This window comes from Phyllostomus discolor, chromosome 10, assembly GCF_004126475.2.
Source record: "Phyllostomus discolor isolate MPI-MPIP mPhyDis1 chromosome 10, mPhyDis1.pri.v3, whole genome shotgun sequence".
Lineage (NCBI taxonomy): Eukaryota > Metazoa > Chordata > Mammalia > Chiroptera > Phyllostomidae > Phyllostomus > Phyllostomus discolor.
In genome coordinates, this window is record NC_040912.2 from 47,495,435 (window position 1) to 47,510,334 (window position 14,900).

The 14,900-nt window shown below is 39.8% G+C and overlaps 1 protein-coding gene across 3 annotated transcripts in view; it reads right to left on the reverse strand.

Moving 5' to 3' along the window:
• Window positions 1–6,758: 6,758 nt before the first annotated feature.
• Window positions 6,759–14,900, reverse strand: part of PUS7 (pseudouridine synthase 7) — a 62,758-nt gene continuing 54,616 nt past the window's right edge. For all 3 annotated transcript variants that reach the window (XM_028525490.2, XM_028525491.2, XM_036010746.1), the window contains 3 exons: window positions 8,898–9,027; window positions 8,439–8,530; window positions 6,759–7,859 (listed from right to left, as the gene is read on the reverse strand). In XM_028525490.2, coding sequence (XP_028381291.1) covers window positions 7,723–7,859; window positions 8,439–8,530; window positions 8,898–9,027 — 359 coding nt within the window. In that variant the 3' untranslated portion in view covers window positions 6,759–7,722. The remainder of the gene's footprint in view (window positions 7,860–8,438; window positions 8,531–8,897; window positions 9,028–14,900) is intronic.

Here is a 14,900-nt window from a genome sequence, read left to right on the forward strand (position 1 = left end):
GATTCAATTGTTGATAGTTATGTATTTATTGCCATTTATTGCTCATAGTTTTGATCATCTTCTTTTTCTTAAATAAGTCTCTAACATTTCATGTAATAAGAGCTTAGTGATGATGAACTCCTTTAGTTTTTTCTTGTCTGGGAAGCTCTTTATCTGCACTTCATTGTAAATGATACCTTTGCTGGGTAGAGCAGTCTTGGCTGTAAGTCCCCACTTTACATGACTTTGAATACTTCTTGCCAATCCCTTCTAGCCTGCAAAGTTTCTTTTGAGAAATCAGCTGACAGTCTAATGGGAACTCCCCTGTAGGTAACTAACTGCTTTTCTCTTGCTGCTTTTAAGATTCTCTCCTTATCTTTAACCTGTGGCATTTTAATTATGATGTGTCTTGGAGTGGGCCTTTTGCATCCATATGGTTTGGGACTCTCTGTGCTTACTAAACTTGCATATTTATTTCCTCCAACCATCTAGAGAAGTTTTCTTTTATTGTTTTTTTTTTTCAAATAGATTTCCAATTTCTTGCTCTTTCTCCTCTCCTTCTGGTAGCCCTATGATACCAATGTTGGAATGCTTGAAGGTGCCTCAGAGACAGCTTACACTATGCAGTTTTTTTGGTTTTTTCTTCTCATTGTTTTGATTGGTTTTTACTTCATTATGTTCCAAATCATTGATTTGACTTTCACCTTAATCCACTCTGCTGTTGTTTCCCTGTAAATTGTTCTTTATTTCGACTAGTGTATCTTTCACTTCTGAATGGATATTTTTTGTGCTGTTGAGGTCCTCACTAAGTTCCTTGAGCATCCTTATAACCTGTGTTTTGAATTCAGGTTATCAGATAAGCATATGATAGATTTCTTATCTCCATTTCACTTAGTTCTTTTTCTGGAGTTTTGATCTTTTCATTTGTGCCATATTTCTTTGTCTCCTCATTTTGGCAGCCTCCCTGTGTTTCTATGTATCAGGTGGAATTGCTGACTCCATGTTTTGCTAGTGTGGCCTAATGTAGTAGGAGTCCTATAGGGTCCAGTGGCACAGCTTCCCTGGTTACCCAAGCTGAGGAGTCAAGGTATGCCCTTCATGTGGGTTCAGTACATCCTCCTCTTGTAGTTGAAACTTGATTGCTGTTGGCAGGTTAATGGGAGAGATTTACCCAGGTCAGTCAGCTGCAAGGACTGGCAGTGACCACTGACCACCGACCTCCACCCTCCATGGAGTATCAGCTGTGCAGGGCAGGGTGATGGTGCTCTGATGTGATCTGTAGCTGTCCACTGGGTGTGCAGGTTCTGGGGTTCCCCAGGTAGTGCAGGCCAAGGTCAGCCCCGACCTGTGTTCTGCCCAGGGCCACCCTACACAAGCTATAAAGCAATTTGAGATGGCTGCTACTTGTGCTCAGCTTAGAGATTCCCAGGTGAAGTGACTGTGAATCTAGACTGGCTGTTGCCAGTGCTAGGCCTGAGGTCCAATAAGCAAGATGTATGGGGGTTGGGGGCTCCCTGAGGCAAACTGTTGCTTGCTTGAGAGGATTAAGGAAGTTGTGAAGTATGAGTCAAGACCAGCCATTCATATGGAAAAGTCACTATTAACAGCTTGGGTGGGCCTATAAATTGTATGGGATGGAGTATCAGGTGATCACCAGGACAGGGCAAACAGTGTTAGCCAGATTGGTGGAGTCTCATACATGACATCCACCTGCTGGCTCTGTGGTTCTATGGAGGGAGGGTTCAGAAAAGGGACAAGGCCTCTGCCAGCCTATCTGCCTGACAGAAAGCTGTCCCCCAGTTCTCACCCTGATTTCAAACACATCAGTTCTCCTCTGTATATCACTGGTGACTTTCAAGCTGCTATGCCAGTGCTGGAGCTCAGAAGTGTCTGAATAAGTCCGTCTGAAGATTATTTAAGAAATGCTTGGGACTCTAGAAGTTTCTTCCACCAACTCAGTCCCCACCAGTTTTTACAGCTCAAAGTTATGGGGACTTATCTTCCTGACACTGGAACCCTGGGCTAGGTGGCCTGGTGTGGGGCTGGGACTCCTGATTCCTGAGATATCCCTCCCAAATTTTTATCCACCACACTTGAGTGTGGGACCAATCCGCTCAGTGTGTCCTACTTGGATAGATGTGGTTTCTTTAATTCTATAGTTGTCAGACTTTCATTCAACTCAATTTCTACTGGTTCTGAGTGATGGTTGTTTTATAGTTGTAATTTTGATGTAGTTGTGTGAAGAGGTGTTTACTTACACCTGTCTCTTGACAAGAACTCTCTTAAGATTGGTTTTAGTAATCTTTGGACAAGGTGTCTGGATGACAGAAAAGGCAGTGAAAGAGGAAAAAAGATTATGGGCGACACCAAAGAAATCCAGAAAATGAGAAACACAAAAGTGAGTTTAAGGAAGACTGCTAGAGTAATCTGTTTCAAGTGGGAACTTTTTTTTATCCTCACCTGAAGACTTTTTTTTTGTTTGTTTTTTAGAGAGGGGGTGAGGAGAGACAGAAACATCAATGTGAGATAGAAACATCAATTGACTACCTTCTCATATGTGCCCCAACCAGGAATCAAACCTGCAACCTGGGTATATGCCCTGACCAGGAATTGAACCTGCAAACTTGGAGTCTACAGGATGATGCTCCAACCAACTGAGCCACATCAGCCAGGGCTCAGGTGGGATTTTTTTTTTTAAAGATTTTATTTTTTTTAGAGTGAGGGGAATGTAGGGAGAAAGAGAGAGAGAGAAACATCAATGTGTGAGAAAAACATTGATCAGTAGCCTTTCACACAAGCCCAGATTGGAGAATGATCTTGCAACCTGGGCATATGCCCTGACCAGGAATCAAGTTGGCAACCTTTAACTTTGCAGGACAACTCCCAACCGAGCCATATTGGTCAAGGCCAAGTGGGAACTCTTTAGATCAATGTGCACCCTAGATCTAACTGCAATGTAATCCTATTTGCACATATTGAACATGCATTAATTGGGCATTTGCCTTTAATCATTAGCATTGCATCTGTGTGTCACACCTGATGAATGCATACTCCTGTGAATCTCAGGTGAGTCCTTTTTTACCTAGAGCTGTGCTGTCCAGTTATGAAACAGTTGAATTGTGGCTCCTGAGACCAAGGAGCCAAACTTTAAGTATTAGCCAACTTGGATTTAAATTAACTGCATGTGGCTAGTGGCTGCTGTATTGGCCAGCACAAGTCTAGAGCCTGCTTCCCTGTGCGTGGTGTCCAGACCACCAGCACACACATGCTGAGAATTTGTTAGAAATGCAGTATTTCTTTTCATTTTATTTTTTCAATTAATTTAATTCCATATTATTTTATATTGGTTTCAGGTGTACAGCAGAATGCTGATAATCATATACTTTAAAAAGTGTTATCTTTGATATTTCCAGTACCCACCTGGCACTATACGGCTATTAACATTATCAACTATATCCCCATGCTGTATGTTACACCCCCATGACTATTTTGTAACTACCAATTTGTATTTCTTAGTCCTTTCATTTCTTCTACCCAGTCCCCCATTCCCCCTCCCCTCTGGCAACCACCAGTCCACTCTGTGTTTGAGTCTGTTTCAATTTTGTTTACTCTAGATCCCACATATCAGAAAAATCAATATGGTAATCATCTGTTTCTGACTTATTTTACTGAGTATAATATCTTTTAGGTCCATCCATGCTGTTCCAGATAGTAAGATTTTATTCTTTCTTATGGCCAAGTAATAGTCCATTGTACATGTGTAGCACAGCTTTTTAATCCACTTTTCTATTGGGCACTTGGGTTGCTTTCATAGCTTGTCTATTGTAAATAGGGGTGATATATTCTTTCAAATTAGTGTTTTGTGTTTTTGGGGATATATTCCCCAAAATGGTAATACTGGGTCGTAATGCCATTTTTACTGTTTTGAGGTATCTCCATACTGTTTTCCATAGTGGCTGCATCAATCTGCATTCCCACCAAAGGGTTCCCTTTTCTCTCTTCTCATCTGCATTTGTCATTTGTGTATTTACTGATGACTGCTATTCTGACTGATAGAGAATATCCCATTGCAGTTTTAATTTGCATATCTCCGAGTTAGTAATGTTGAGCATCTTTTTATGTCTATTGGCCATCTCTATGTCCTCTTTAAGAAAATGTTCAGTTCCTCTGTTCATTTTTTAATTGGATTTTTTTCTGGTGTTCTGTGTTTATTTTGTAAATTTTGTACATTAAACCTTTATCACAAATATCATTGGTGCCCTGGCTGGCGTAGCTCAGTGGATTGAACACGGGCTGCGAACCAAAGTGTCGCAGGTTCGATCCCCAGCCAGGGTACATGCCTGGGTTGCAGGCCATAACCCCCAGCAACTGTACATTGATGTCTCTCTCTATCTCCCTCCCTTCCGTTTCTAAAAATAAATAAATAGAATCTTAAAAAAAAAAAAAAAAAGAATATCATTGGCGAATTTCTCCCCGTTCAGTAGGTTGTCTTTCTATCACTGATGGTTTCCTTTGCTATGCAAAAACTTTTCATACTTCCAACTTTGTTCTTTATCAAGATTGCTTACATTATTCAGTCTTTGTGATTCCATACACATTTTTGGGTTCTATGTTCTAGTTGTGTGAAATATGCTATTTTTTTTATAGGAATTGTGAGAAACCAGTATTTCTGACTCCATGTGGAGTTCCTGAAATATCAGCAGTGTAACAAGATTGCCAGGTAATTCCTATGTGCATTAAAGCTTGGAAAGCACTTACCTAGAGTAGGTCTTACTTGAATAGTCTGAAGTCCATAAAACTGTATAAAAATTTCAAGTGTATAAAATTTACTATATATGCAAATATACCATGCATGCACGTATACACATACACATGAGAGTACCCCCAAACCTTTAAATTATCTTCTGGAGGGTGGGCCCCTTGTAGCACAGGCTTCCCCCAGTAGGTGAGTGTTCTAGGAACCCATCTGTGTACCAGCTGGTGGTGTTGTGGGAGGCTGCATTGGATTTCAGTATCTTTGGAAGACTCTTTGAACACTTTCGCCCGTTTCACGGTGGGTGATTTATGAGTACTCCTGCCCACACTCTGCAGAGTGTTTGCATGACCCCCGTGCCCCGCCCACCCTATTCACCCAATCTTGCCCTGAGTGACTTTTTTTTTTGTTTCCCTGGGTGAAAAATGTCCTCAAAGGGAAACGTTTTGCCGATGTGGAAGAGGTTAAACAAAAAAGTTTAGTGTAGAAGCGCTAAAAGACATCAATCAACGAATTCAAAACTGTTTTGAGCAGTGGAAAAAAACATCTCAATAAGTGTATTGCATCAAATGGAGAGTACTTTGAAGGTGACTACAGTTTAAACATATAAGACTAAATACGCAATTTTTTATGAATATAAAAAACCCTCCATTTTGGGGGTTCTCCCCTTATATATATAGAAATTATACTTTTCCCTTTCCTTAGCCTTAGGGACTGTTCATATTTTTTCCCTCAGATTTTCCAAGGAATTTATGATCCAAAACTGAAGAATTTTTATCCTACAGAAACAAAGCCCTATAAAGGAGGAAAGCAGATTTCACTGAACAAAGAAAAAGCTTAAAGTTATCCTTTGCCATACAAGCACATTCTTCATTCCATGAAGGTCAGAATCCGGCCACCCTTAGCTCTGTATTTGTTCCACTGTGCCTTCATTTATGTGTGTGTGATAACTACATGGTATACTCTTCTAGACTGTTTTTGTTTCAAAATACCACATAGAGACATATCAATACAGGCTACAAGTTAATACAACATTTATATATATTCTGTTTTGTAGGATACATACACTCCTTATTTCTTTGTGTAGAGTTGGCCACAAAATGCATTTCTGTGTAAATACAAGTTTGTGCTGCCTGGAATACTGGTGAAGGTTTAAGTGCTAATGTACTATTGCAGCTGTTACCAATTTTTCGGTTGACTCAGGAATCAACCAGGAATCTTCTAAATTAGTATAATGGCAGTCTATCTACCACATGAAACCATGAATAAAAAGATAATCACATGAACTTAATTATTGAGCTTACTTTTCCATTAGTCAATAGTGCTGGTTTTACATTACAATAAAATTAATAATCCTTTCTTTTAGCAAAAATATAGGAAATAATGATACCATATTGAGGATAAGATTGTGGTTGCTTTCAGGCTTTGTAAATTTGCCTTAGAGAAACTTTGCCATTTGTGAAAAACAAGAAAATGTCTCAGCATCTATGCTAAGGCAATGATTTACTTCAAGTTGCCCAAGTCCCTAGAGTTAGATGACAGGTTTCCAAGTCTAAAAATAATTTTAAGAATCCACCTAGAATCATTGCTTTCCCACCAGTGTTTAAGAACAGACACAACCTGGTAGTTGACTAATGTTGGCAAGAAAGTGAACTCATCACACAGAACTGTATTTCCCAGATGAGGGAAAACATAAGTTCAGCCTCACAGATGTCATTAACACTCCCACTCTGTGATATTCCTGGTAGGGTAGCTTTTCTCTACCCCATTCTTTCCCACTCTAGAAAGCACACTGGAAGGCAAGTGAATGGTGCTAGTACTTGAATCTAGTCTAATAGTCTATTAGTTATACACCTTAATACTCAATAATATTATTCTCATACTCACACCTGATCATGACTCACCTTGGCATCAGCACCATTTCTGAGGATCCTTCATTCGTTCCTTGTCTTCAGTCAGGGCTATAATTATCATTTGGCATTCAGTTTTAGATATTTATTTGATTTCTTAATATAACCAGTAGAAAGGAGTTTTAAAAATATTTATTATATTTGGTTTTAGAAATAATAGAAAATAAAAATTGGTACAATTATGCCACAGACCCTTGGAAAGGCATATTTATCTTTGCACACCAGAGAAGAGTTTTATGCAATGCTAGAAATGGAAACACCTAAGCAGTTGGTGGCAAAGGTTAATGCTGCTAAGAGGAGCCCTTGTAAATTTTTTAAGTTTTCTTCTCTGCTGTCATTTATTTTTGGGCAAATACTAGTCCAGTGGAAAGAGTTCTGAACATAAAAGGCACCTAGAGTAAAAATTAGACTTTAACTAATAAAAATAGGTACACATGTTTACATCAAGAAAAAGACCCCATAGATGCAACTCTCCTGCAAGACAATGATACTATAATGCAAAAGCCACTGCAGCTAAAAATTCTAAAAACAATTCCCTAGACCTGATATATAAGCTAGATAATGACAATCACTTTTGTGTTCATAAATCTGTAGATGTTTTACCATCATTTAAATAGGCATGAGTACTATATTAATATATTAATAGGTCAGGGGTGCTCTAGTTATTTATCTATCATCAAGATTTGTTTTGTTGTATTTTCTCTTAAAATACATTATTGTGTACTCCTTTCGTGGGTGTTAAAAATTCCTATTGCCCTTCAAGAATGTAGCAAAACCTAAAACTGCTACTTTAAATTGAACTCTTTTTAAATTATTATAAAGCCAGTAACAGTGACATTTTATTATGACTTAAGCACCTGAAATATATTGTGACCAATTTATATTCTCTGAGCTAGAATTAGGATCCTCAGGATTTGTATATATGTATAAACACTGCAAATTAAGCTAATAAAAACTTGAAAAAATACAAATCATCTTTTACTACAAAGATCCAAAATCTACTATGGGTCTGTACTAAGAGAAAGGTGAATAGGAAGCCAGCAAACCCTTGTCTGAACTCTGTAATCTGGGGCAAAGGACTCAGCGGAGCCAGGTGGTATTGAGCTGGGTCTGGTTCTTGATGCTGGTATCCATTTTCAGTACTTCTCGAATGGCCATGGTAGCGTAAGTAGAAGGAGGAAGAGAAAAATCCATCTTCAGAGCTCTGTATTTGCCTTCTGTCAGGCAAGAGAGAAAAGAACAGTCAGAAAAGTAGGGCAGCCCCAGAATGATTGGGGCATAATCGAACAAAAGAACTGTGCTCTTTTCTCCAGGCTGCTTCTTCCCAGGGGGCCTTGGAGAATGAGCCAGGGAAGTAAGAGGTCTATGGAACCATTGTAAAAAGGGCAGATGACAGAATACCACAGGAGAGAAATGCAAGTAAAATTAAAAAAAAAATTGGAGCACAGGGTGAAGACAAATAAAGGAATGGCACAAGAATTTGACAATGACAATGTAAATTTAATGTTTTAGACTCTCTTCCTGGATTTTCATTTACCTTTGCTAATTGTCTATGGGGATGGGGAGGAAACATTTAATCACCTAAAATCAAAGTCTTCTCTGTCACTCATTTCCAGTGGATTTACTGTTTTAATCACTGACCTCCAGCTATAATCACAAAACTGAGATGACAAAACACGAAACAGAAATTATAGAGTGGGTGGGAAGTGGTGGTAGTTAGAAGAGATTTTCAAAAAATGTTTTTGTATGGGAAATATGTCCAAGTTGACACAGACCTGAGGGCTGAGCAAACTTACCAGAAGCAAAAACTGGTGGTGGTTTCCCTTCTAGGTTGTCCACGTCTGTGTTGAAGAGTGGAATTTTAGGGTCATCATACGCAACAACTTCCCTTTAAAACATGTAAATAAAGAAAAGTATAAATGTGAACTTCCATAAAAGGTCACTTAGCGCCATGTGTTTAGCAAGGAAAACACACAGGCCTATTGCAGACTTCGGTGGAACTATTCAGTAACAGACCAGGGGTGGATTTCATACAGAAATATTGCCTTCATATTATTATATAGCACAGTGACAGATGGTGCTGGCCGATGTAAAATTTATTTCTTGATTTGAAAAATACCCAAAGTAGCAGTAATAATACTAGTAATAACAACACTTATATACCAGGTTGTAGGCACTGAAATATATATATGTGGTGAAAAAGCATAAATCTCACATAATCATTCAAGTCTATTTCATTCTGGACTGTTACTCACCAGCTGACATTCTGAGGACGAATAATGATCTTTCGGTAGGCCCCTGATAAGGAATAATCTCGAATTTTGTGTCTCATGTTGTCAATATCAAGGTTGTCTGCTGTGAGCATTTCCCTGTAGGCTTCACTAACTAATAAAAAATACAGAAAGTTAGCTGGGATGTAACATGTCAGCAAGCTACCTTGAACTAGACTACAAATAGAGTAATATGTTAATTCCATTGGATTGCCCTAACAAAATTAGTCATGCTAATTTACAATCCAGCCTAGTCTCTGGAATCAAAATTCGTGACTTACTAACTAGGACTAGGTGCCTCCAGATTAGGTTTGGCTGACTTGTAAGTTATCTTTGCAACCAGCCATAGTATCTGGGGTATAAGGTTCCCAAGCTAGTTACAAAAGGACATTTCATCGGAAGTTACTAAACCACATTTATAGGTGCTTAGAGATGAAAGAGACCACACACTGAAGCCTCAAACTCTTTCTGGCACAAGGTAGTTATAAATAAATGTATAAAAAAAAGAGACCTGGGAAAACCATCTGATTCACCCTGGCAGCACTTGATGTGGAACCTCCTTCCTAACACCTGAGAGATATAGTCCTCCAGCCTGTACTTGCACACTGATATTTAAACGGAACTACTTCGTTGTGAGGTATGCAATTAGAAAGTTTTCCTGTCCCAAGCTGAAATGTGCTTCCTGTAGCTTGTTGACTGCTCTGAAACAGCAGAATAACTGTCCACTTCCACATGTGTTAACTATGAGACCTTTAAGCCTTATCTTCTCTAGGCCAAACAATGACTTCTGCAACTGTCCCTCCTTTGACATTTCTGCATTCCCCACTAAATTCCCTTATTGCCTTGAGGCAACAGGCCTATGTGCAATAGTAATTCCAGGTATTTTTTTAAATTGAATTTAAAACCACACAGGTTTAAGTGTACAACTCAAAACATCATCTGCACACTGCATTGTGTGCCCATTGCCCCCTCCTTTGCCCACCTCCCCCTATTCCCTACCCTCTTTTCTCTCTGGGTATTACCACACTCTTGTCTACATCTATGTGTTATACGTATAGGTTAAACCAAAAAGTTCATTTCATTTTTTCTGTACAAAGGCTCTAGTACTGCTTAGTTGTCTTTAACTTAGAAACAATTTTGTTAGACTGTATTGTAACAGCTGTCATATCAGCATGCATTAAAAAACATCAAAGTTGGTGAATTTTTATGCAGACATTTTAATACTGAAGATAGAAGATAAGCAACATTTTTGGCATACTATGCTTTATTATTTCAAGAAAGGTAAAAATGCAACTGAAACATAAAAAAAGAATTATGCAGTGTATGGAGAAGGTGCTGTGACTTATCGAACATGTCAAAAGTGGTTTGCAAAGTTTCTTGGTACTATTGACATTTTGCCCAAATACTTCTTTGCTGTGGGGCTGTCTTATGCATTGGAAGATGCTTAGCAGCACCCCTGGCCTCTACCCAGTAGAAACCAATAGTGGGAAAAAGCCAACATACTCAAAATATCCAAATCAATAAAGTCTACTGGTGAAAATGAAAAATGAGTCTTTTATTTTACAGAAAAAACTAAACGGACTTTGGGGACAACCCAATATACGGGGGTTTTTTATCCTGCTCAATCTCTTTACCTTCTTTCATGCAGAGTCCCCCAAGTCTACATCCTTTTTATGCAGATTATGATCAAACTGAGGCTTTTCTATCTATACATTTGATTTTTGAGCATAAATGTAAGAATTTACATTTAACCATATTTCAATGATCTCTGCACTTCTTTTTAAATACTCATTTTTCATATAATTAATTTGGGTTACACTATTTGCAAATATGATAAACAGATTTCTTTAGTCAAGGTATTCATAAAAAATGTTGGGTGCACCAGGATCAAGGAAAGACTCCCTAACAACACACTTATCAGGACAACCCCTAAATCAAGCTTGTGTGACACCAGTGTGGTAGGCAGTCAGACAGGCACTAGCAGAGCAAGAACGGTGGGCCAGGTACGAAAGGTCACGAGGACTTGGGAAGCCCCAGGTGCCTCTAAATGAACAATGTAGTGTGGGCCCTTGCTAGCATATCACTCCCCGTAGCATATCACTGGTGATGCAGTTTAGACCCCAAGACTTTTCATATCGCTGGCCATGCAATCTGGATTCTCCTCTGACCTCTGCATGTTGCTAGTCACGTATCAGACTCCCTTAGAGGAGGAACAAATAGAGTCCTGACAGGACCACTCCCTTAAGCATTAAGCCCTCAGGACAGTGAAGTTCTAGTAAGCATCAAATAATCTTAGGAACAAGTCCAGGACTTCTGGCCAAGATAGAGGTATAAGTAGACATGCTTTCCCTCTGGACACAACAATAAGGATAACAACCAATCTAAAACCAAAAAACAACCAGAACTGCCAGAAAATCGAACTATATGGAAGTCCAATGAGCAAGGATTTAAAGAAAAAACATTCATCCAGATGGGAAGGAAGGGCACAGACAGGCAGCCTGGGTAGAGAGGATGTGCAGCAAGGCAACGGCCAGAGGAACAGGCAGTCCCACATTCACTGTGGCAGATAAAAACTGGGAGGGACAACCAGGGAGTGAGCAATCCCAGCCCCAGGCCAGACCACACAGCCCAGGGTTTCAGCACCAGGATATAAAGCCTCATAACCTCTGGCTGTAAAAACCAGTGGAGGTTATGGTGCCATAACAAGTGTCGGTCTCACAGGAGAATCTGTTTAAAGCGCCTGCAGGGTCCTAGAACGTACACACACACACCCACTTGGGGAATCAGCACCAGGGCAGCAGCTGGAAGGGCGCCAGTAGCTTATGGGAAGTGGGGGAAATGACTGAAAATGGGGAGAGAGCAGAGCTCTCTGACCCCTCCCTCAAATGCAGTGCCACAAAGTGGCGAGGCAGGTTGCCTCACCCTGGTGAATACCGTAGGCTCTGTCCCTTACAACATTAACAGGTATACTGACTCTGGGAATCAAAACAGCTCTACCAAATACACATTAGCACACGGAGGCTGCCAAATTGAGGAGACAAAGAAGTATGGCCCAAATGAAAGAACAGATCAAAACTCCAGAAAAAGAACTAAGTGACGAAGAAATAGCCAACTTATCAGATGCAGAGTTCAAAACACTGGTTATCAGGATGCTCACAGAAATGGATGAGTAAGGTTGCAAAATGGGGGAAAAAGTGGAGACTATGCAAAGTAAAATAAAACAAAATGTACAGGGACCCAACAGTGAAGGGAAGGAAGCTGGGGTTCATATCAATGACTTGGAACAAAAGGAAGAAATAAACATTCACCTGGGACAGAATGAAGAAACAAGAATTCAAAAAAATGAGGAGAGGCTTAGGAACCTCCGGGACAACTTTAAACGTTCCAACATCCGAAACGTAGGGATGCCAGAAAGAGAAGAACAAGAGCAAGAAATTGAAAACTTATTTGAACAAATAATGAAGGACAACTTCCCCAATCTGGCAAAGAAAACAGACTTCCGGGAAGTCCAGGAAGCTCAGAGAGTACCAAAGAAGTTGGACCCAAGAGGAAAACACCAAGGCACACCATCATTAAGTCACCCAAGATTAAAGATAAGGAGAGAATCTTAAAAGCAACAAGAGAAAAGAAAACAGTTACCTACAAAGGAGTTCCCATCAGACTGTCAGCTGATTTCTCAAAAGAAACTTTGCAGGCAAGAAGGGGCTGGAAAGAAGTATTCCAAGTCATGAAAGGCAAGGACCTACATCCAAGATTGCTCTATCCAGCAAAGTTATCATTTAGAATGGAAGGACAGATAAAGTGCTTCCCAGATAAGGTCAAGTTAAAGGAGTTCATCATCACCAAGCCCTTATTTTATGAAATGTTAAAGGGATTTACCTAAAAAAATCTAAGATCAAATCTATAAGCAGTAAAATGACAACATACTCACAACTATCAATAACTGAACCTAAAAAAAACAAAACCAAAACCAAAACCAAAGTAAGCAAATAACTACAACAGGAACAGAATCACAGAAATGGAGATCACATGGAGGGTTATCAGTGCGGAGGGGGAGACAGGCGGGAATGGGGGAAAAGGTACAGGGAATAAGAAGCATAAATGGTAGATATAAAGTAGGGAGGGAGAAATTAAGAATAGTATAGGAAATGAAAAAGCCAAGGAACTTACGTGCACAACCAATGGACATGAACTAAGGGTAGGTAGATTGCTGGAAGGAATGCAGGTACTGGGCAGAAGGGACAAAGGAGAAAAAATGGGACAAGAGTAATAGCATAGTCAATAAAATATACTTAATTTAAAAAAATCTCAAAAGGAAATATAAGGAACAAAGCCTCAGGTCTGTTGACCATAGAGATAAAGTCTTGGTCATACCAGAGATAACATCTAGGCCTCCGTTTTTTAGATCCACACTCAGAAAATCAGCAAGGCCAAGTAGAGCAACACCATGGCTGACATCAAACCAGCTGTGATGATTCTTGACCCCTTGCCCTGGTGCCAATCAATCAGTAGAGACCATGACCCCGTGGAGACACCTGGAAAGCTGATGAATGTTCTGTTGAGATACTCCGGTGGGAACTCCCTTAAGATACCCAGCTTCAAAAAGCAGATTAAAACCTTTAGGATGTAGGGCCCAGCCCACTTCTTTCCCCAGGGTGGCACTCTCTCTTTCTCTCTCTCTGGAGCACATCTGCACCTTTCCTTTCTCCTTCCCCCAGGCGCGTTTTCTCTTTTTCCTAAGCTCCAAGAGCCCTTCTTTGCCTCTGTTAACTTGTTTCCTGAGCCCATGCAACCCAGCTGGCTCACTTCACCAGGGCTCAATTCTTCTACCTCTGTGACTTTCTAAATAAACTTTTGTTCATATTTGAGTCTTGACTCTGAATTCTTTCATAGCCAGAACTTAGGTACTGAGGTTGCTGAACCGAGGTCCCATCGCCAGTAACATTTGGTGCTATTTTGCTGCTAAACAAGTGTGCATGTTATGAATCTACAGGCCTGGATCACCACCCATGCAGTCTGTGAGCTCATGTTTTGGCTGCAAGGTTTTCATGAATGACTCTGTGAGAGGCTGTGCTGAATTTATGTTTTAATTGGTACTAGTCTACGTTTCTGATCCTAAGAGGTACAAGATAAAAGAAAAGAATGTTTCCTTTTTCTCTCTTAGAAAGAGGGCAAATGTGGCTAGGAGCATCTAATTGCCTTCATTTGTACTAGTCCCCCATACTGGTCTCCTCAGTTCCTTACTGTGCCACCAACTCTGCACAGGCAGACAAAACCTGTCCCTTATCTACCTCTCTCATGCATTCTCCCCTCCTCTTCTCTCCTCCTGTCTGACTTCTCAGCAAAGTTGACCTTGCACAAGTACTAAGAGCACAGCAACTCATAAGTTAATCAACATGTAAATGGCAGATTACAGCTTAACTCTTTTATAAGTATTTGCATTAGCAAAGAAGAGTGTTAATGTGAATTATTTCATTATTTATAAAATTGCAAGGAATATAACATTGATAAGTAAAATAATTCTGGCCTCTTGAGAAAAAGGATGTCTTAACAGGAAGACCCCTCCCACAGCCCAGCCTTGGCCAAGGTGACCTCCAGTGTCAGTGTCACCAAGCTGGTCTCATGCTCAGAGCTGCTTTCTTTTTTAAAATTTCTGGATCCTTGAACAATAAAAGCTCCAGTTTCCCCCTCCCCTCACCAATGGCATCCATGAAGGTAACAGAAGTAATTTTTAACAGGCTCTGGGGAATGGGAAATAATATCCTAACTTTTCAGGTGATAAACTTCTGTGCTTGTTAACTTTTAAAACACAATGAGAAGGTAGTACTTAGATGGCAAAAAAGGTTAAAAAAAGTCGTCATCCATTCGCTTTCTCAAGGAATCTTTCCAAACCCTCTCAATCCTTAATAAGAACCAGTACATTTCAAAAATTTAAATAACAACCCAATAATAACAATAACACCAACACCACCGTGTTTCTTAATTTAC